The following is a 22,844-nucleotide window of genomic DNA, read 5'->3' as shown; positions in this document are numbered from 1 at the left end:
AGCGTGGAGCTGGGAACTCATCACGTTTCACTCCTCGGGCTATTGATGGCTGTGGAGCCCTGGTGGCCATCCATCTCTGTCAGGGCTTGTCACTTGCTTCTTAATAAATATAGCTATTAATACTCTCTCACTTGATCTGGCCTACTTCAGGAGGGCCAGAGCTCTGGTTTCCCTTAATTCCGCCCCACCCTTCTGGACTACATTTTAAAAGTCAGAAACATCAACTCTGGTCTGCCCTGGTAGCTTAAGGTCAGTGTTTTGGCCCAGGGTGGACGAATCTCCTAGGGCGGCCCCTACACCTGATGGCTATTCTCTTTCTCTGTGGTTGTGGGATCTCAGGCATCTGTGGACTGTTAAGTGGGATGCCATCAGCAGCTTGGGTAGGGACCTCTATAAACCAGCCGTCCCTTTTCCAGGACACCTAGTCAGGGTGGCTGAGTTGGTACAGTTACACCAACTTGGGTTTGACACCCTGCTCTGCCACTCTTGAGGGTATGACCTTGGACAACTAACTAGCTCCCCCTCAGTTTACACAGCTGCGAAATGGGGACAGGAATAGAATTTGCCTGGAGAATTGTTGTGAAGAGAGATGAGAAAATGTTTCGAAAGGCCTAAGCACAATGCCAGGCACATAGCAGGTGCCCCAAAAAGGTATTTCTCATTAGGGAATCGGGACTCAGCTTACTTAAGTAATAGCAGCATCAGTGTTCTCTGAGCCGACTGTACACAGTCTGTGAAGTAGATTTCTTGTGCATGTTTGTTTTTAAATAAACTTTTATTGGAATGGAGTCTTTAAAACTAGAGAATACGTCTGCTAAATTCTTGTCTGAACAACCTTTTAGAAGCACCCCAGAGCAAGGACTCCCCTATAGCCCCCACGATGCCATGAGTGGTGCCAGGCTGGTGGCTGGGCCCGCGGCTGCCACTGAAAATGGGTGAGTGGCATCTTCTAAGCATGGTTGCCTGTTGGGGTCACTGCTGGCCTCGTGTGCACAGCAGGCTCTGGCGGAGAGAACTGTAGGTTCACGTACAGTTGTAAGAAATAACAGAAATGCCCACGTGCTCTTTACTGGGTTTCCCCCATGGTAGCATCTTGCAAAACTGTAGGACGGTATCACAACAAGGATGTTGATATTGATGCTCTCAGGATACCACCCCAGGTTCCCGTGTGTTGCATTTTATAGTCACACCCATCCCCCTCCTGCTCCTACACCCTCCTTAACCTCTGGAAATTACTAATCTATTAGAGCCAGGATCTTGGTGGAGGCAGAGCCTCTGTCCCAACCTTGGACTTCTTACCCATGGGATGAACGTCTATTGACTGATTGCTGAAATGATATAAATATCTATATTAATTAAGCCATATCATTTAAAAAATGTCATACAGCCAAACCAAACCCTTAACTGAGACAGGAGAGGTCCAGAAAAGGAGGCCAAAGAATTGTTATTACATTAGGGAAAAACAGAGTTGTGAAGGTGGTTTCAAAGAAGCAGGAAATCTCGGCTTAATCAAGAAAGGTGAGGGGTTGTTACTTTCATATACCATTGACTTTCCCTTGCCCACAGTGATCACCCTGGCTTTTATTGGGTGCTTTTGAATATTTTTATTCTTTATCTTATTTGAGTATTATCAATAAATTCATCTTAAAATATCCTGGCTGCCACAAATATTTACTTTACAAGGATTTATTACCTCCTAAAGTCTGCATTTATGATTTCTTGAGATGACAGCATTTTCTTAGGGATTTCACTTCTGAATCTCAGAAAGACATTAGTGGGGAAAATGGAAGTTGATGTTCAGAAATATTCTAGAAACTTGGCCAGGGTGTGCCAGGCTTGCTAGGACCACCAGAGCGTTCTGGGGCCTTCCACAGCTGCCTGCTCACACGTGTTTCCCTTCCAGGAGCTGGGGTCAGAGAGGACGTGTTTCTCATCTGGAGGGAGATGCAGGAAGCCAGCAGCACGTTGGCCCAGATCCAGAGTCTGGTGGCTGAGCCTCCCAATACCGACATGGCCACAACAGACCACGGTGAGTGCTGTTTACGGGCACGAGTGTAAAAGAGTCATAACTGCTACTGGTTGGGGATGGGGGCTGTTTCCATGTTCCTTACCAAGGAGAGCTCCTTAGCCCAGCTCCTGAGGGGACTCTCCAGAGCTCTGCTGTGCTGTGTGTGTGTGTGTGTGTGTGTGCACGTGTGTGTGTCTGTAGGTTGTCATAGCAAAATCAGAATTCTATTCAGGGACTATTGCAAGAGGGGAAAAGAGACCTCAGTATGGAAGTGGGCTCAGTTATGAATAAACATGGACCAGTGGGGATTTACAGCCAAGGAGCAGGGTGGAGGGTTGGTGGGTGGAAAATTAGTGAGAAGAAACATCAGGGTTAAAAGGGGATTTCTGGCTAAACCTATCTGACAGGATTCTTGCTGAAGGCAGGCCGGGGTGATCAGACATCACTTGGGGGACAGTGGGGTATGAGGAATTTGCTCAGGTATGGGGGATCCTGGTGAACTGTCTTCGCAGGATTTTTGCTAAAATTAGGCTATGCAGAGACAAACACGGAAGTCCATAGGTCAAGATCCAGTTGAAAAGAGGATTCAGAGGAGCCTGAGTTTGGAGTGAGAAATCTGGTTGTAAATCCCAACTGCATCACAAGATTAACCTGACTCTATCTCTTTGAGCCTTAATTTATTCCCCTGTTAAATAATGATAACATCAGTCTTAAGAGACTGTTGTAAAAAATTAAGTAAAATAATGCATGCTTTGCACCAAGCAGGTACTTGGTAAATGTTAGCTCGATCTTTTCTCTTTCACAGTTAGGGCAGTGAGAATACCGATTCTTCTTCCTGAGTTCTTGAGTTAGTAAAGGATTTTCCTCTGTAGGGGACTGGTTTCATTTAGGGCACGGCTGGTAATAACAGTAGTTAACAAAGCACATACCTTACATGTCAGGCACTGTTCTAGGCACTTCACAAGTATTAGCTCATTTCATCGTTACCACAATCTTATAAGATACCTACTACTTTTATCTCCATTTAAGGTTAAGTAACTTGCCCAAGGCCACGCTAGAAGTAATGAAGCCGGGATTCAAAACCTAGTTCCTCAGTAAAAATACTGATGTCTGGCTCCCAACCCAGACATTCTGATTTAATCCATAAAGGATGCAATCTGGACATTGGGAGTTTTGAGAGCTCCCCAGGCAATCCTAATGTGCAGCAAAGTTTGGAAGCCCCTGCCGTGCTGTATTGCCTCCTGGTACCCTGCCTGTGTTACAGAGGCATCAGTGGGGGAGGAGAGCAAGAAGGCCAGGCTGGATGGGGTCAGGGATGCAGTTGAAGAGGAGAAGCGGGGAAGGGGACATGAGTAGAGGGAGGAAGAAGTAGAAGGCATGGGTGAGCTTGCCCTGTGCGACTTAATAAATTCCTGGCAACAGTGACTTTTTCCTGTGAGTGGGTGTCCTGACTTGGGTCTCGGGCAGCAGCAACTGCAGTTGCTTCGCCAGGACCAGCTGTCGGGGGTTTCCAAGGAGGGGCCCAATCAGGCTTGTCTGGAGGGGCTGCTCACTTGTAGTGACACCCGTCCCCCCCTCAGCGTGAGCTTAAAGTCAAGAACTCAGAGAGTCCTCTGTCATCCTGAGAGAATGAAAATGAAGCAGGGGACCTGGGATAAGGCAAACATTCATGCCAGACAAATGCTGCTAAGGTGTTTATTTGTGGGAGTGCTATGGACTGAACTCTGTCCCCCCAAATTCAGATGTTGAAGCCCTAACCCCAGTGTGTCTATATTTGGAGACAGGGCCTTTAAGGAGGTAAAGTTACATGAGATCGTAAGAGTGGGGCCCTAATCTAATAGAACTGGTGTCCTAATAAGAAGAGAAAGAGACACTGGAGACCTCTCTCTCTTCACACATCACATGAGGACACAGCCAGAAGGTTGCCATCTGCAAGCCAGGAAGAGATGCTTCACCAGAAACCAAACCTGTAGGCACCTTGATCTTGGACTTCCAGCCTCCAGAACTGTGAGAAAATAAACTTCTGTTGTTTAAGCCACCCAGTCTTCAGTATTTTGTTATGGCATATTGAGCAGACTAATAGAGGGAATATTGAGGCTTGGGGTAATCTTGAGGGTTAACAGAAGGTTTTTAGATGTTGTTTCTAAAGGAAACAGAAGAGTTATTGGCCTCTGTAATCTTTAGAAGGATAGATTGTCATCCCTTTGTTTCAATCTAATACACACACACACAGAACTAAAAAGCAAAATAACTCCAAACATAAACTTTCAAAACATGCTTTTTTTTTTTTTTTTTTTTTTTTGGCCGCATTGGGTCTTAGTTGTGGCACGCAGGCTCTCTCGTTGAGGCGCACAAGCTCAGTAGTTGTGGCACGCGGGCTTAGCTGCCCCGCAGCATGTGGGAACCTAGTTCCCTGACCAGGGATTGAACCTGCGTCCCTTGCATTGGAAGGCGGATTCTTTACCACTGGACCACCAGGGAAGTCCCAAAAGATGCTTTAAATGTACCATTTCTATTCTTTTAAAATTTATTTTATTTAATTTATTTTTATTTTTGACTGCATTGGGTCTTTGTTGCTGCACACTGGCTTTCTCTAGTTGCAGCAAGCGGAGGCTACTCTTTGTTGAAGTGCACGGGCTTTTCATTGTGGTGGCTTCTCTCGTTGCAGAGCATGGGCTCTAGGCGCGCGGGCTTCAGTAGTTGTGGCACGTAGGCTCAGTACCTGTAGCTCGTGGGCTCTAGAGCGCAGGCTCAGTAGTTGTGGTGCATGGGCTTAGTTGCTCCGCGGCATGTGGGATCTTCCTGGACCAGGGCTCGAACCCGTGTCCCCTGCATTGGCAGGCGGATTCTTAACCACTGCGCCACTAGGGAAGTCCCTACTATTTCTATTTAAAAAGGAAAATTTGGTCAGGACCTTTCCACTGTTGGATACCAAAAGAAGCTTTTGTAACCTTGCTTTGGCCCCAAAGGCCACATGTAACATCTGACTTGCTCCCGTTGCTGCCCACAGCCCAGTGTTATTGAAGCAAAGGCTGTGTCAGCCCAAGACCCTGCATCTGCTTTGTGTGAAGGCAGCAACCATTTTCCATGTTTGGCTGCCCAAGGCCTGCAGGCCAGAGGAGATATGGTAACCATCTGGAGAGGGGAAGGGTAGGATGGAGGAGATCAGGTGAGCTGTCATTACACGTGGAACCTTCATGTGAGTTAGACAAAGTCTTCCTTCCTGGACAAAGCGGCCCCCACCTGCCCCCTTGGCTGGGTGCACTGGTTCAGGGACCAACTGGCACCTATAGGACCAGGACCGGGAGGGCAGTTTCTGGCAGGGATGACTCATCAGCCTGGTACCTGGAATAAGAAGATGGGGAGGCCACACAATCTGGCTGTTAGTAATTTTGACCTCTTTTAATTACCAAGAGCAGTGCATGAGAATTCCCTGAGGGAAAAAAAAAACTGACAAAAATATATGAAACATTGGTTTTTAAAGGCACTTGACACCAAGCAACAAAGGCCAGTGGTCTCTGAGATACAGGAGAATCCAAGGTAAACTCTGATTGTCCCAGCTTAATGCTTAGTGCTTTGAGAGAGTTTCCAGGCCATGGTGTAGGGAGAAGGATCCCAGGTAGAGCACAGCAAACTTCCAGGTTTGAGAGACAGAGTTAGGAGTCCAGGGAGATCAAGATATCAAGATTTCACAGGACAAAGTACCAGAGAGGAGAGAGGTGCACAGAGAGAGAACTCTGGAAATCTACAAAGAGCCCCTCTTGTGATTTCTGCTCAACATTGATCATTCTATGAGGAAATTAACTGAGGCTGGGGAAGATCCATTGGAAAGAATTAGAAAGAAAGGGTTTAGAGCTCACACAGGACCAGGAACAGTGCCTGTTCTTACCAGTCTGATTGGAAAAATGTATAAGTCACAGAGCACTGGGTAGACTACTTGGGAAGGTCTTGCCTCAGTAATGGGGACTGACTAGCCTTAAACTGAGCTCTGGGCCCTTCTAAGAAATCATCAAAGCAAGACATGAAAGTAGAGAGTTCTTTATGGGTAACTTAACTGCATCTCAGAACAAAGCTCAAGAAGATTTATAAGAATATAAAAACATCCAGTACCCAACAAGGTAAAATTCACAACAATTGGTATCCAATCAAAGTTTACTAGGCATGAAAAGAAGAAAACTGACACAGATGTTAGAATTGGCAGAAAAAGACATTTAAACAGTTACAACTGTATTCCATATGTTCAAAGAGTTAAGTGGAGACAGGGAAGTATTTTAAAAAAATACATGTTGAACTTTTAGAGATGAAAATTTTTAGGGAAGAAAATATCTTACTTGAAAACATGCTGAATGGGATCAATGGCAGATTAGACATTGCAGGGAAAAAGATTAGTGATCTTGAAGACATAGCAATAGAAACTATCCAAAATGAGACATATGGAGAAAGAGAAAACAATAATAAATAACAAACAAATAAAAACAAATAACAAAAGAGCATCAGTGAACTGTAGGGCAACTTCAAGTAAACAAATATACATGTAGATGGAATTCCTGAGGAGAGGGGAGGAGGGAGAACACAAATATATTTGGAGAAATAAAGATTGAAAATTTTCCAAATTTGATGAAAATTACAACTTAGAGATCCAAGAAATTCGATGAATGCCAAGTACAAGAAGATGAGGGAAAAAAAAAAAAAAAAAAGATGAGGGGAACTGTACCAAAGGACATCATAATCAATTTGCTTGAAACCACTAATGAAGAGAAAATGTTAAAAGCAAGCAGAGCAAAAAAGACATTTTCTGTAAAAGTAACAGAGATAAGCATGACAGCAGATTTCTTGTTGCAAGTGAAAAGACAGTGGAGTAACATCTTATTTTTCTTCATTCAGTACCTTAAACTCTCAATCTAGAATTCTATATTTTGTGAAAATATCTTTCAAAAACAAAGGCAAAATAAAGGCATTTTCACATGTACAACAGCTGAAAGAATTTATTATCAGCTCATCTGCACTGCAGGAAAAGTTAGAGGAAATCCTTCAGGCAGAAGGAGCATGTGATACTTTTATATGGAAAGAAATGAATGGCGATATGGTTCTACACAAAGGAATTAAGGACACTGGAAATGACTGCATTGGTAAATAGGTGATATTTTTCTATTCAGATACCTTTAAAAGACAGTTGACTGTTTAAGCAAAAATAATAACAGTGTACTGTGGGATTTATACCATGTATATAAAAGTTAATTGTATGACAATAGTAGCATAAAAGGCAGGAGGGGAATAGCAGCATTATTCATAAGTTCCAAAGATGAACAACCCAAAAGTCCACCAACAGATGACTGGATAAACAAAGGGTGGTATATACAGACAATGGAATATTATTCAGCTTTAAGAAGGAAACTCTGACACGTGCTACAACATGGATAAACCTTGAAAACACTATGCTAAGTGAAAAGCCAGACACGAAAAGTGGTTACCAGGGGCTGGCAGGATTGGGGAACGGAGGGAGTCATTTAATGGGTACAGAGTTTCTGTTTGGGATGCTGTAAAAGTTCTGGAGTTGGATGGTGGTGATGGTGATTCAACAGTGTGAAGGTACTTAATGCCACCTAAAACTGGTTACAATGATAAATTTTGTGTTATGTGTATTTTACCACCATTGTAAAAACAGCAAACCACTGCATTGCAAAAAAAAAAAAATCCAGGAGGGGAGAAATGGAAATATGCTATTGTAAGGTTCTTATACTCTGTGTGGGGTGATATAATATCAATTGAAATAAGACCATGACACATTGAAAATGTGTACTATAAACTAAAATAACCACTAAATAACAAAACAAGCCAACAAACAAGATAAATTGGATTTGAAAATACTCACTCCAAAAGCTGTCAGGAAAAAAAGAGAGAGAATTAAGGACAGATGGGGCCAATAGACAACAAATAGCAAAATGATTGACATAAACCTAACCATGCATATGGCAAAACTTACCAGTTTGTACATTTTAAATGTATATGGTTTATTGTTATCAATTATACCTTAACACAGCTCTTACTAAAGTAACACAGGAGGCTGTGCATCTCTCCTGAAGTGCTGAGCTGTTCAGAGACATTGGTGTTGGCATATCCGAGCATTCTATGTGTGTGTGTATGTGTCTGTGTGGGTGCCAGGTATGGCTCTCAAACAATAATATGGCCTTTCTCACAAAACGTTCAAGAATTTGTCCAAAGTTAGAGAGACTTTACTCTTCTTTGGATGATGCTTCAGCTCAAAGCACTTCAGGAACTCTGCATTTGCAGTAACCTTCACAGACATTTTATGACTCACTAGAGATAATTAGTCTAATCATCTTGTGTAGCGATGCCGAAATTGGACTCTGCATACTTGGTTGGTTCAGAATATCAAACTGAATGTCAAAAGACAAGGAAAAGGCAAAAGGTCCATTCAGGCTCTGTAGGAAGTTCCGTCAAGGAGCTCTACGGGAGTTTTGAGCATTTTTTTTAACAAGTGTAGAAAGAGAAAATGCTCATTTTTATTGGCATTGTGTTAAATAACTGGCCGGATTTCCCTGTAGTCATTGGTGATGGTGAAGTACACAGGTTTGGAGTTACAAAGACATTAATCTTGTCTCTGCCCAGTCCTGTGTGACCCTGGGCAAGACATTTATTATCTGTGCCTCAGTTTCCTTATTTGCAAAATTGGGATAATGATAATACCTACCCAATGCGCTGTTGTGAGAATTAAATGAGAAAATATATGTAAAACACTTAAAACTGTGCTGACACATAGAATGTAATGATAGCATAAAAAAGTTTGATCCATTTATTTATTCTTTTGTTTATTGAATACTCACTATACGTAGCTCTGTGCTAGACAGTGAGTATAATGACGAAAAACAGACATGGAATGGCCCCTAATAAAGCAGGATCTTGTACCATTTCTTGTTCAGGAAGGGTAGAAAATCAGGAGCACATGGAAGTGTAATTCCCACCTGAGGTAGTGTGACTAAGGAAAGGTGTGAGCTCCTGAGGTTTCTGGCGTAAAGGAAAGCCTCGCTGAGGAAATGACATTGGACCTGATATCTGAGGGTTGAGGGGGTGAGTTAATGAGATGAAGGGTGGGAGTAAGGGAAGAATTTATGCTAGGCAACAGAATAGCACATGCAAAGGTCCTGAGGCAGGAAGGAGCATGGCACTTTAGTAGAGCTGGAAAAGATGAGTGTGGCCAGAGCTCAGAATTCAAGTTAGCAATTGGCCTGTGATGAGTCTGGAAAAGTACGTAAGGACCAGACCATGCTGGGTCTGGAGTCCATGGCATGAGAAGTCAGTTCATAATTTCAGACCAATGGGAACCCAGTGGAAGCTTTTAAGCAAGGGAATGATAAGATCAGATTTGCTTTTAGAAAAAAACCACTTTGACTATTGTGTGGGAAAAGATTGGAGGGGTGGGACCAAGTGAGGATGAGGGAAGAGAGTTAGGATGTTAGTATAGACAAGAAATGAAAGAATATCGGACTAGGGTGATAGTATGTGAAGATAATGCTAAGTGGGCAGATCTGAGGGAGAATTCAAATATTGAACCTGGCAGGACTTAGGGTTAAAGAAGATATAGGTGTCAAAGCTAAGCTCCTAGATGAATATTGACGAAGCTGATTAATAAGCAGCAAGTGAGAGTGCTAGAAAGGGCCAGTATTTTGTTTAACTCAAGCATACGTTTTCTCATGGGTAGTGAGCTATGTATTTTCCAGACAAAAAACACAAACATAAAAACATCTGCATAAGAGTAGCATGTAATGCTTCCACAAATCAGTGTTAAGGCTCTCACTGAAAAAATCCCCCCAAAATGTGGGAGAAGAATTATTTCATTAGGATTCTGTAGATGTGGTGCATTTAATTCAGGAAGATTATTGGAATGTAATACAAGATATGATGAAATGTCAAAGCTAGAATCATGTTGTTAGAAAGTGACTGTGTTAAATGAAAATAAAAATTCAACTTATCAAGATTTGTGGGATGCAGCAAAAGCAGTGCTTAGAGGGAAATTTATAGCATTGAATGCAATTAAATTAAAAGAGAAGACAGATCCGAAGTCAATAAGCTTCCACCTTAGGAAACTAGAAAAAGAGGAGCAAATTAAATGCAAAGTACACAGAAGAAAAAAATGATAAAAATTGGAGCAGATATTAATGAAGTTGAAAACAAAATCTGTAAAGAAAATCAACAAAATCAAAAGCTGGTTCTGATTCTTTGAAAAGATCCATAAAATCAATAAGCTTCTAGTCAAGCTAGCTAAGAATGAAAGAGAAAACACACAAATTACAAATATCAGAGATGAAAGAGAAAACATCACCAGGGATCCCATATTAAGAGGATAATAAAGGAATATTATGAACAACTCTGTGCCTACAAAATTAATAACCTGGATAAAATGGACCAATTCCTTGAAAGGCACAATCTGTCAAATCTCCCACAAGAAGAAACAAACAATCTTAATAGGCCTATATCTGTTAAAGAAATTGAATCAATAACAAACAACTGTCCACAACAGAAAGCACCAGGCCCTAAAAGTGACTCCTGAAAGCATCAAGAGACAAGTGAGTCATCACATGCAAGTGATCCTCAGTACAATTAACAACTGATTTCTCATCAGACACCATAGAGGCCAGAGGCAGTGGGATGAAATATTCAAAGTGGTGAAAGAAAAAGTCTGTCAATCAAGAATACTATATCTGGGAAAATTATCCATCAAAAGGAGGAGAAATTAACACATTCAAGATAAACAAAAACTGAGAGATTTCATTGCTAGAAAACTTGCCCTATAAAAAATAATAAAGAAAGTCTTTAAGGATGAAATGAAAGGGTATTAGAGAGTAACTTGAATCCACATTATAAAGATAACTACATGGGTAGATATAAAAGACAGTATAAATGTAGCTTTTGTTTGAACTTATTCTCCTATTTGATTTAAAAGATAACTGCACATAGCAATAATTATAAATATGTGTTGATGGGCACATAATGTATAAAGATATAATTTATATGAGAATAACAGCACAAGGAGTGGAGAGAGAAAGGAGCTATATAGGTGCAAAGCTTTTGTGTACCTATTGAGATTAATTTGGCATTTATCCGAACTAGATTGTGGTAAGTTAAGATGTTAAGTGTAGTCCTGAAGGCAGCCACTAAAAATATAACTCAAAAAAATGTAGTAAAAGAAATGCCAAGGGAATTAAAATGGTATACTAGAAAATATCTTTTTTGACACAAAAGGCAGTAATAGAAGAATAGAGGAACAAAAAAGATTTAAGACATATAGAAAACAAATAGCAAAATGGCAGATGTGAATCCTACCATATCATTTACTATATTACATAAAAATGAATTATAGACTTCAGTTAAACAGCAGAGATAAGCAGGATGGATTTTTTTAAAAAACATGTTCCAACCGTATGCTGTCTACAAAATACACACTTTAGATTGAAAGACACAGATAGGATGAAAGTCAAGGATGGAAAAAGACATACAAATAGTAACAATCAAAGAGCTGGAGCGGCTATGCTAATTTTGGACAAAATAGATTATAAAACAAAAAATTTTTACAAAGAGACATCTGATAATAATAAAAGGGTCAACTTACCAAGAAAGTATTATAATTGTAAACATATATGCACCTAACAGCAGATCTTTAAGCAAAAACTGGCAAATTGAAAGGAGAAATAGTTCAACAATAATAGTTGAAGGCTTCAATATCCTACTTTCAATAATGAATGGAGGGACTTCCCCGGTCATCCAGTGGTTAAGGCTCCGTGCTTCTATTGCAGGGGGCACGGGTTTGATCCCTGGTCAGGGAACTAAGATCCCACATGCCACAAGGTGGCAAAAAAAAAAAAAAAAAAAAATGAATGGAATAATCAGTCAGAAGATCAATAGAAAACCTTAACAACACAATAAATCAACTAGACTTAATAGATATCTATAGATATCTGTTCCACGCAACAGCAGTATAATACACATTCTTCTCAAATGCACCCAGATTATTCTCCAGAAGAGACCATATGTTGGACCATAAAATAAGTCTCAATAAATTTAAAAGGATTAAAATAATACAAAACATGTTCTCTGTTGATGCAAGATCAAAAAAGTGGCAAATATTTTAATTTCCCAAGGGAAGCAGATTCAGATCTCTTGTCTTGGTTTAATTCTAGTATTCCCACTCTAAGAGTTGCCATTCTCACTACCGCAAGAATTTCAGGTTCTTAACCTTAAATTCCCAAACTCCATTAATCCTTTTCTCATTTCTTAATCTTGATTTTTCCACTTTATACCAAACATCTTGAATTGGTCTGTGTTTCTCTTGCCGTGTCATGCTGTCTTTTAAAGAAATAGTTGCCTTTGGTATAATTTGTAGCCTATGTCACTGATCCTCAACTATTTTCAATTTATTTTCAATGTCATTTTAGACATAGACACATGAAATGTGTGGCTTTTGAAATTCTTCTCTTGGAGTCTGTGCTCTACTGGTGGGTTCTTCTTAGCCTTCATGCAGGTTTGTCATGAGCTATTGCTCCTTATCTCTCAGTGTCTAGTTGCAGGTATCATCAGAAAGTAAACATTCTTCCTGCAGCTGCCTCATCCACAGCCTACTTGTAATTTTTTTTAAGCTTCCTTCTTTCAGAATCATGAGGCAGAAGAAAAAAAATTAGAAAACAGAACGATATCTTTGAGAGGCATTAGCTCCTCTCCCACATCCTATCCATTATCCGTGCTTTATGTTCTTTATTTTTACATCTGCTTCTTTTTTGCCTCTTTGTTCATTTAACTTCCTTCCCCTCCTGCTTACACCCCCTGAAGATTATAGGAGTTAGAGAACTCAGGGTTGGGATCGTTTTTCTACTGGTTTATAGACAAGTTGCATAAACCGTGGAACCCTTCTTTTCAACAGAGATTCTACTTTGATTTTTACAGGCGTTACAAGTAGGAAGTAAAAATCATTTTCAGGGGAGAAAGGGCCTAGAATTCATCAAGATTCTTTCCCAATCTCCCATGAACGTAATGGTTGCACACGCTAATTGTCATTCCCAAGATTATTCAACAGTCCACTCGGGGCAGACTCTATAGCTGCCAGTTTGGACTCAGGCACATATTAGGGATGTGACTTCAGGCACGTCACTGCATCTCCTTGTACCCCTGCCCTCGTGTGTGCAACCCCAGGGGCACTCCAGAGAACATTTACCCCAATCTGCCAAGTGAATCAGTTGTGCAGAATATCAGTGGGTACCTTTCTCTGCCCCTCCATCTCCTCCTCCCCCTGGCTTGGCTCCCCTCCCAGTGCCAGGCAAACATGCTCAACCCTCGGTGCTTTAACAAGTGTAGATGAACAGAAAATATCAGTCCGTCAGCAAGTGCAGTGAACCAAGTGCGTAACTGCCCGGAGACAGTCTACTCTCCTGAGCCACGCTGTCCACACCTGTCTCTTGGGCGCCCGACCCAGGTGGGCCTCATCATCCCACCTTCAGAGAACCCTCAGTCCTACCGGCTGCTGCCTGCTGAGCCTGTTGAAATCTCACCCATCTCACCAGCAGGAGTGTCCGGATTTCTTTCCCTGACAGTTGCCCCCTTTCTCCTTCCTCTCTCTCCCTTCCCAGCTGTCCTCAATTCTTCCTCCCTCCCTCTCTCTCTTTCCTTCTCTTCTCTTCTGTTTCCCTCCTTCCTTCCTTCCCTCCTTCCCTCCCTCCCGCCCTTCCTTCCTTCCTTCCTCTCTCTTTCTCTTTCCTTCTCTCTTGCTTGCTTGCTGTTGGTTTACTGTCTCATGACACTTGTGATAACAGGGATGTTGGACAGTGTGTACCAAGCTGTGATCTGTCAAATAAAAGCCCTACAAAATGTTCTGTGGAGAAAGGGCCTAGACTAAATGCCTTTAGGAAATACTATTCATGCCTCTGCTCATGGTGAGACCCACTGCTGAGTCCTACAACAAAGGCTTAGACAAGTCCTTCACTGAAAAGCCTGTTGAAACTGTTTATTTTCAAGCTCTGCAAACTTTTTGCTAAGGAACCCTCTTTCTGAGTAATAGCCACTGACATGCTGTAGAAGTAGAGTCTGTGGAACACACTGTGGGAAACATTGAACTTGATGCTCTGTGAGGTTGGTTCCAGATCTAGAGCTGTAGTTTAGTCATTAGCTGACTGTTCCCTTGAAAGGCACATGGACCATGGCAGGAATGAGGTGCCGGACAAGTAACTTTCAGTGGAGGAGGATGGACCTCTTAGTCACGGTTCTTCAGAGACACAAAACCAATAAGATATGTGTATATATAAGTGTGTGTGTGTGTGCACATGTATGTATATATGTGTGTATAGAGAGAGATTTAAGGAATTAGCTCACATGACTGTGGAAGCCAGCATGTCCAAAATCTGCAGGGCAGGCCAGGAGGCTGGAGACCCAGGCAAGAGCTGGTATTGCAGTTTGGGTCTAAAAGCAGAATTCCCTCTTCCTCAGGGGACGTCAGTCCGTCTTCTACTAAGGCTTCAATTGAATGGAGATGCCCACTCACAATATGGAGGATTATCTGCTTTACTCAAAGTTTGCTAATTTAAATATTAATCTCACTTTTAAAATACCTTCATAGAAACATCTAGAATAATGTTTGTCAGATATCTGGGTAGTGTGGCCCGGCCAAGTTGACATGTAAGATTAACCATCGCCAAGGGGAGGGTAATTACGGTGGCTTTAAGTCCTTGATGGCTGTGAGCCTCCAGGGGAGGAGTGGGCACTGGTGAAATGTGTCCAGTTTGTCTTTTTGCTGTGGCCCTGGCTGTAGCTGTGATGTTTCGAAAGCACTGGCCGGTAGGTCTTACTTGTTGAAAGATGTTCTGAGATTGATAAGTAGGACAGGGGCCGGGTGGCAGGTAAGTTATCCTGTGACATGGATGTGATCTGCCCATGGATTAGAGAGAATCTAGGATGCATTGTGAGACCACATCTCTATCATAAATGAAGTTATTATCCTTGGCTCCATAGGTGAGAATTTATGTAGCACTTTTAATTAAGATAACTGCAGGGGAATGGGAAGGACCGCTTAGTGAGTGACTCTAATGAATGGATGACTCCCTCGCCACTCCTCTCCTCTCCCTGGGAAAATGAGGCTCAGATGGGGGTGGTGTAATTAGCACTGAAAGTGAAAAGATTTCACCCTTTCTCTCCTTTCTTCAGTTTTGGGGCACCTAGGCTCTTTGGTTTTGTATGCTTGGCTGCCCCTTCTTTCTTTTATGAAGTTCAAGTTGCTTTGGGGTCTTCCTCCAACCCCTTTTCAGAGGGTAATTGGGAGCCTCAATCATACCCTCAGGGTGACTGCACTGCCTGGTCCTGGGTGAAGCTACAGTCAAAAATTGGTCTCTGGCTCTTTAAAAATCCCTTAGAATTTGTTTGATGTGTTTTTAGGAAATTCTTTTATGATTGGCTTGAATTTATAATTGATAAAAGGCTCTTGTCTTTTTAAAAGAAAGCAACCCAAAACAGAGCAGAGCATGTGATAGGTGTGTGTATTGCTATGGAAATAATTGAATGAAAAGTTTATTTCCTACTACACCTATTGATCATAAAGGAGGGAGGAGAATAAAGTAGGAGTAAAGAGGAGACAAAGGCTTAGAATGTAATCAACAATAATTGAGGAAAAATAGTCACCCAAAGGGTTTCTCCAAGGAGGCTGACCCCACTGACAAAAATGCCTCCAATTTCCTTTTGCTGTTTCCCTGCGATGCAGGAGAACTTGCAGGAGAACCTTGGGATCAGAAGCTCTGGGAAACCTCTGATTTCAGTCCCCTGTGCAGATTGAAAAGACACTTTGTGAATCATGTAGAAACCAACTGCTGACATCGGGGATGGTGCCCAAAGGGGCTTTTGATGCCAGATTGGTTTAAAGTTCAAAAGCCAAAATCAAGCTTCTTTGAGAAGTTCCAGCTCCAGTAGGTTTCAGAGTGCGTTATTTAAAAGCTGTTCTATTAAAATTTGAGGACATATGTAGCATTAATGGACAGATCCTTTATGTATTATTGAGAAATAATTGGCTCTCAAGTGTTTTATTTCTTCAAATATTATTCTAATTATATATCCCCTTAAATATAGTAATGGATAACTATGGGTAATATTTTTGTTTCCCCAACAGTGAGTGCTACTTTTTAATTAAAAGTATAATTTAACTTGAATCTGTCTGATAGAAGCATAAATGGGGAGGGATCACCAAATCATAATTTAGAAAGCTCTTTTCATCTTACCCTAGTGCTTGGCAACTTTGAAAAATCTCAGTGTCCAGATCAGTTAAAACAGAATCTAAGGCATGGGGCCCAGGCATCAGTATATTTTAAAACTTCTCAGAGGATTCCAGTGTGCAGGGTTGAGAACCACTGATACAACTGAAAATAAACTCTGTAGGGCCGGTGGACCTAATACGTGGTAGTACCCGTTTTAAAAACCACCTCTCTGCACAGCACCTTCTCCCGGTTCTCCTAAGGCTCTACTGGTCCCACTGGGGCTAAGAGCTCAGGGTCCTTTCTGCCTTCCTTCCAGGGGCATGCAGACAAATGTTATCAACCACTCTCTGGAATAAGAAAGCCCTCATTTGTAGCATCTGCTGATTTTCAGATTTTGTAAATGCTTCCAGCAGGCATGGTCAATTTCACCACGCACTACCACTGAGCCTGGAGTCGGGAGGGAAAGGGGCACAGTCAGCTCTCACGGGCCAGCTCCAGACACCATGCCTCCTCTGTGCCCACCCTCAGATACCCCGCTCTCCCTTAGGTGGCCATAGGGGTTTTGAGCCACACGGATAGATACTTTGCTGTTTGTATGATAAGCTGGCTTCTCCGGTGTTCTGCTCAGGTAACATAACACCTCCTCCCACTTAGAGAGTACAGATAAGATTTGGAAAACACCAAGGGAATGTGCCTAAGGCTAGGGATATTTGGGCAATTGGCCTTCGTGCTGTAATTGGTCATGTGAGCCTAAAGTGAGTCATAGATACAGCTCCAGGCGCCTGAGCTGACATGAGGTTCTTGAGCCTGCAGAGTTGAGAGCCAGGCTCTGAATCAGGATAAATTCACCAAGTTGACAGGGGAGCTCCTGTCCCTGATTCCCCTCCCCCCTCGTTACAACGCACTTTGACAACTTTTCATATTGAATCACTTCGACACCCTTAGGAAGGCCAAGCAGATGCTATCTGCAGGTGAAGAATTCCACTGAAGCTCAGAGAGGTTAAATGGGGTGACTCGCCCAAGTTTGAGCAACTTGCCCAAGCTAGTAAGTAACGGGGTCAGGACCTGAACCCAGAGCTTCTGACCCTACGGTTAATGCTCTCCTGCCTTGCCTATCAGCCACCTCCCCCTCTGCGTGGGTCCAGTCAACTTAGGTAGCAGAGGAAGTGAAATGAAAAGTAGCAGATTCCTGCCTTCCAGTCTTGTGAACCGATTCTCTGCCAGTCCTGCTTTGGAAAGCATGCTTCCTGAAAAGAATGTGAGCTAACAGAGAACATGTTTCTTTAAAATATTAAGTTGAGGATGACATATGAAAGTCTTGTGTCATGTGAACGGCTGATGAATTGTGATTCCAAAACTACAATTAGGAGCAACCTCTGCCGAAAATGAGTCGAATCCAGAGGACGCCTGGGACTCTGAGAAGTGGCTACAGAAATATGGTTTGAAATCCCAGAAGCTGTCATTTTATGATGTCATTGCTGACTGCTCCTTCCGCCATGCTGATGGAGTTGTTGATATAAAAGCCAAACCAGAGAACGAGTCGGTGCAGACCAGTGCGGTAAGTGAAGTGAACCCCTAGACGGGGATGCCCTGGGAGGGGGCATCTAGGACCAGGGCTGGACCCAGGGCAGGACCAAGGTTGAAAGGCAGCATGAATGCTGCCTTTGAAGAAGGATGCCCCTCTGTTCCCTGCCTTACACTTTTCTGAATGCTACTTGTGGGAGTGGAGCTCAAGTCTGAGAATGGCTTCTAGATATAAGTGAATTAGACAATAATTATACATAAGCCAGGAGCTGTGCTTATAGACATTCAGGCATTGTGTCAAAAAAGAAGCCCTTTGTTTCCCCGCATTGAATGGAAGAGAGAAACTGCTGGTGAATATGCCCCAAAGGAGGCATTTCTATGGTCCTCTTGTACCGTCACTGTATTGGAGCTACATTATTCAAGTGGCTACCAGCCAGCATTTACTGGATTTCCAGTAAACATAAAATTATATTCTCTGAGGGGTTATAGCGTGGTGAGGGTCTATACTGTAAACTTTTGAAAGGTGTAGTTGCATTGTGACAATGGGTCTGAAAGGAATACAGCTTCTCAAGATGCCTGACTCTGGCTCGTAGTGGAAGGATAATGATCTGTAGTAGTGGCTCCTAACCTTTAGTGTGCATGAGTCACTGGGTTTGAGGCCGGGCCCAGGAAAGTGCATTTATAACAAACCCCAGATAATGCTGAAGCTGCTGATCTGGGAGCCACACTTTGAGAAACGCTGGTGTGTAGAACAGGACCCAGAAGACTGTCCAAAGTTTAGAATTATAGAAAGACTAAAAAGTGTCTCCATATGAAACAGAAAATCAGGATAAAATGAATATTGTACATTTGTAAAACTGAGGGAAATCTCTTTGAGAAGGTAGTAAAAACCCAGGTACACACTGAAGTGAGAGCTAAAATGCAAGCCACAGAGCAGACGTGTCAGTCACGGCAGCCCAGCCCAGACTACTGGGAGAGGAAGTCAAGGTCTTTCCCAAATGCAGTGTCCCTTTATGTATTCTCTAAGGCTCTGATTCAGTGTCAAGATCATCACTGCAAAGTCTCTCAGTCCTACAGAGGTGAAAACCCCAGTCTCTTTGACACTCCCTCTTAGGCTGCATGGCCACTGGCTTCCACACGTCCACCCGAGGAAGCGCTGTTTTCCTTTGGGGCCACATTAGCCACATGATGTTGTGTTTTTGCCCTCTGATTGCCATTTACAATGAACTACAAGGAGGAGAAGATCAAAATTGAATGAGAAAAAATGCAGAATTGACGCAAGACTTGTTTCCTGGCTTACATATTGGGATCCAGAGTAATTGCTACATTGCAGGGAAATCTCATTTGTGGGTTTCCTCCCCCAGTACCGTTTTCTGATTTTGTAGACCTTATTCAGTAATGTTATTAGTTCAGGAAATCATACCTAATTAAATTTTCATTTTTAAAATACGTTAGGTCCTGGATATTTTAAAATATGAATTTGTGTCAATTTGAACATAGTTTACTGCAGGCTCCCAGCAGTGTGGTATGCACAGGTCTTCTCTAATACTGATTTTTTCCTTTGCTTTCTTGACAAATTTAAATGAAATTTTACAGGGATGGTTTGAAAAATTTGGCTTTATAAATGGGGAATTTTACCTCAAACTTCTGACACTAACAAATTATAATATAGTAAAAGTTGAGAAGTGTACAGTATAGCTATCCTCGTTCACCAATATTGATGAAAAAGGGACAATTTTATTTTTAGCATTTGGGGCTACATATCTGAAACTGGATTTATACCTAAAACTGTGATGTGTGTATAAGGTAGAAAGAAACTGAAGCTGTGAAATAGGTTGATTCTTTAGGGTTCCCCCAGACTCCCACTGGGAAGGACCCCCTAGACTTTTAACTATAAAAACTGCTTTGTAGGTATGGATCCAGGAAACTGAGACACAGAGAAATAAACGACGAAAAATGCCTTGCTTTGTAGCATTTCTAAGATGGATGAGCAGGGGAGGGGAGGAGACAAAAATGCATTTCTAAATAGGGAATTGCAGGCAAAGTCTAGTAACTTGATGTCTTGGGGCACCCCTTGAAGTCACGTTGCATTCATGGCCACTTATGTTGCTTGAGCACAAAGCCAGCCCTTATGTTCAGAAACCCACTCTAGTCTCATCACTTATTCCTCCAACAAATATTTATTGAGCCTTCACTATGTACCAGGCAGTGTGGTATGGTGGAAAGTACACCGGATTTGAATGAGAAGACTTGGGTGTAAATACTGCTTCTACCAGTTACTAAATATGAGATGTTGAGTAAATAATTTAACCTGTTTGAGTCTCACTCTCCACATCTGTAAAATGGGTGGTATAAAGTCTAAATTTGAAAATTGTACATATAAGCACCATGCCTGGCACTTAGGAGATGCCCACTAGATGTTGCCTTCCTTGTTTTCTTTATTACAAACATGGTGAGTCAGAAAGGAGCATTTATGGAATGCCTACCCACTTCATATGCAAGGTGAATATTTGTGCTCTTGTATCCCACATGAGAAAATGAAGTCCCAGGGCCTCCAAGGGGTTAGACGACTCAGCTGAGATCTCGTGGCAGGTAGAGGCAGGGTTTGAATTCAGATCTGTTGGGCTCTTAACACTGTGCTTTTCCCATTTGGACACTCTGGTGCCGGACACCTGTGTTCTCGTAACTTCTGGTCTGGTGTGTTTCCATTTGGAAATGCACAAGGCACAGTTGGGAAATGTCATGTGATGGGATTCAGAGTAGGGAGCACATGGTGAGACTGAGAGAGAGGACGTGTTTCTCCTTCCATCTTTGCACTGCGGTGGAGACATCGTTCGCCTTCCTGCCTGCCTTGAGAATAGCAGGACTGATCCCATTATGTGCTTCAACCCTGCCTACATCAGTCACCCCTGGACCTCTGGATTCTCATCCCTGTGTGGCTCTGGCATCCCTTCTGTGAGCCTCTTCCAACCTCCCCTGACTCCTAAAACCCCTCCACTGTGCCCTCTGGAACTGGACGTCATCAGCAAACCCTCCATAGCCTCACATACTCTGAAAGGATCCCTTCACCTGCTTGTCTGGGTTCTTGCTCAAGGACCCTAGTTTCTCTCCCATTCTCCCTGGATCTGTGGTCACAGAGGTGGGTGGTGACCTCCTTGTTCCTCTTTGCTGTTTCTTGATCATTCTCCCTCCCTCTTCCCAGGTCATCAGAATGTACCACCCAATGTACCTTCTGTATCTGACACCCACTGAGCCTCAGGTCACCCCCATCCATCCTTGAAGATTATAGCTTCTGGCTTGCTGTCATTGGCTCCAACTGTTTCAATCCTTAGTGATGTCAGTTCCTTGTGGATAACCCTTCCCATACCCAGACCTTTCATTTCTCTGACCTGTTCAGTGACTTTCTCCTCCATTCCTTCTCTTCCATCCTGCCATGGCATACCCTTGACCTCGTCATTGCAAATAACTGTGTAATCATAACCCACATAATCAATTCCAAAGGTCCCACTCTTTTTAGGTCATTTCCTCCACTACCCTAATTCCAGTCTTTCAGCCCCATGGGGATATACAGCTTGTTGTTTCTATGACCTTTTCTCTGTCCTCTGTCCCTCGCATAATCCTCAGCTCCTCCCCCTGCCTTACATTCTTGGACTCATCTGGCAAAACCACAACCTTTGTTAAACCCAGCTTTCTGCCTTATACCAGTGCAATTGACTCTGATGAAGGAAACTGGAGAAAAACACACAGCCACCTGGTTTCACTTTAAATTCCTGACGTCTGATTTCAGGCGGATCTTTTGTGCTGCTGCCCAGCGTCCTGCTGGGGTTTACAATCCACTCTGACTCCTGTCCTCTAAGATGCCTGCCTTCTCTCTCCTCACACCTCCAACACCTCCTCCTCCCCACCCGCTCTTAGCAGAAGACCTTGCTTCGCAGGTCACTGAACACTGAAGTGAACATTTGCCTCCATGTTACAAATCCCCAGGGCATCTGCACCTGTACGCTCTACCCCTGTTTCTTCTAGGATGGCTGAATTGTCCTCACCAACCAACCCTTCCATGTGTGCACTGACCCCTATCCCCTCTTTCATCCATTCTCCCCCTTTCTAGTCTGTGTCATTCATATTGTCCTCATTTCTAGATCTTTCCTGTCAGCATAAAAACATGGCGGTACGTCTCCCATCTTAAAAATACAATTCTTTGACCCCCATCTTTGTCTCTGGCTCTGCCTCTTTTGCCATATTCCTCTGTTCATTTTTGGAACCCAATGCCTCAATAGTTTTGTCAATTCTTTTTCTCTCATTCCATAGTTCTCCCATGCTCTCTTGAATATACTCCAATCAGGCAAAGGTCTCACTCTTTCCGAGGATCCCTGAATTGCTAAATTCAGAGGTTAATTCTCAGTCTCTTTCTTACTTGACCTCTTATCACCAGTTGCTATTGTTGGTTACTTCCATGAAATTCTTTTGCTTGCAGAAAATACACTGTCTTGTTTTTCTGCCTAGCTCACTGGCTAATCTTTTTTTTTTTTTTTTTTAAATCAGAGAATTTTATGAAACATTTTATTTTTTAAAAAAATTTTTATTGGAGTATAGTTGCTTTACAATGTTGTGTTAGTTTCTACTGTACAGCAAAGTGAATCAGCTATATGTATACATATATCCCCTCTTTTTTGGATTTCCTTCTCGTTTAGGTCACCCCAGAGCACTGAGTAGAGTTTCCTGTGCTATACAGCTGTTCTCATTAGTTACCTATTTTATACATAGTATCAATTGTGTATAAATGTCAATCCCCATCTCCCAATTCATCCTGGCTAATCTTTCTCAGTCTTCCTTGTTATTTCTTTCTCATTTTCCCAATCTCTATCTGCCGAAGGGCCTCAAGGCGCAGTCCCTGGACCTCTTCTCTGTCTGCTCTCATTCTCTGGATGACCTCATCCAGCCCCGTGGCTTTTAATACTGTGTGTGTGCTGGTGACTTCCAACTTTAAATCTCCAGCCCTGAGTCCTTCCCTGACCTTTGCCGGACTACTTGCCATGTTACTGGGATGTCTAATAGGCATCTGGAACCTAACA

At 42.5% G+C, this 22,844-nt stretch overlaps 1 protein-coding gene across 1 annotated transcript in view; it reads left to right on the top strand.

The window, feature by feature from the left end:
* The window catches only part of VWA3B (von Willebrand factor A domain containing 3B), a 211,000-nt gene that overhangs the window by 78,011 nt on the left and 110,145 nt on the right, over window positions 1-22,844 (top strand). Inside the window, 2 exon segments of the mRNA XM_082356117.1 lie at window positions 1,904-2,029; window positions 17,616-17,806. Coding sequence (XP_082212243.1) covers window positions 1,904-2,029; window positions 17,616-17,806 — 317 coding nt within the window.

This window comes from Balaenoptera borealis, assembly GCF_965194805.1.
Source record: "Balaenoptera borealis genome assembly, chromosome: 15".
Taxonomy (NCBI): Eukaryota; Metazoa; Chordata; class Mammalia; order Artiodactyla; family Balaenopteridae; genus Balaenoptera; species Balaenoptera borealis.
This window is presented reverse-complemented; position numbering and strand designations above follow the sequence as displayed.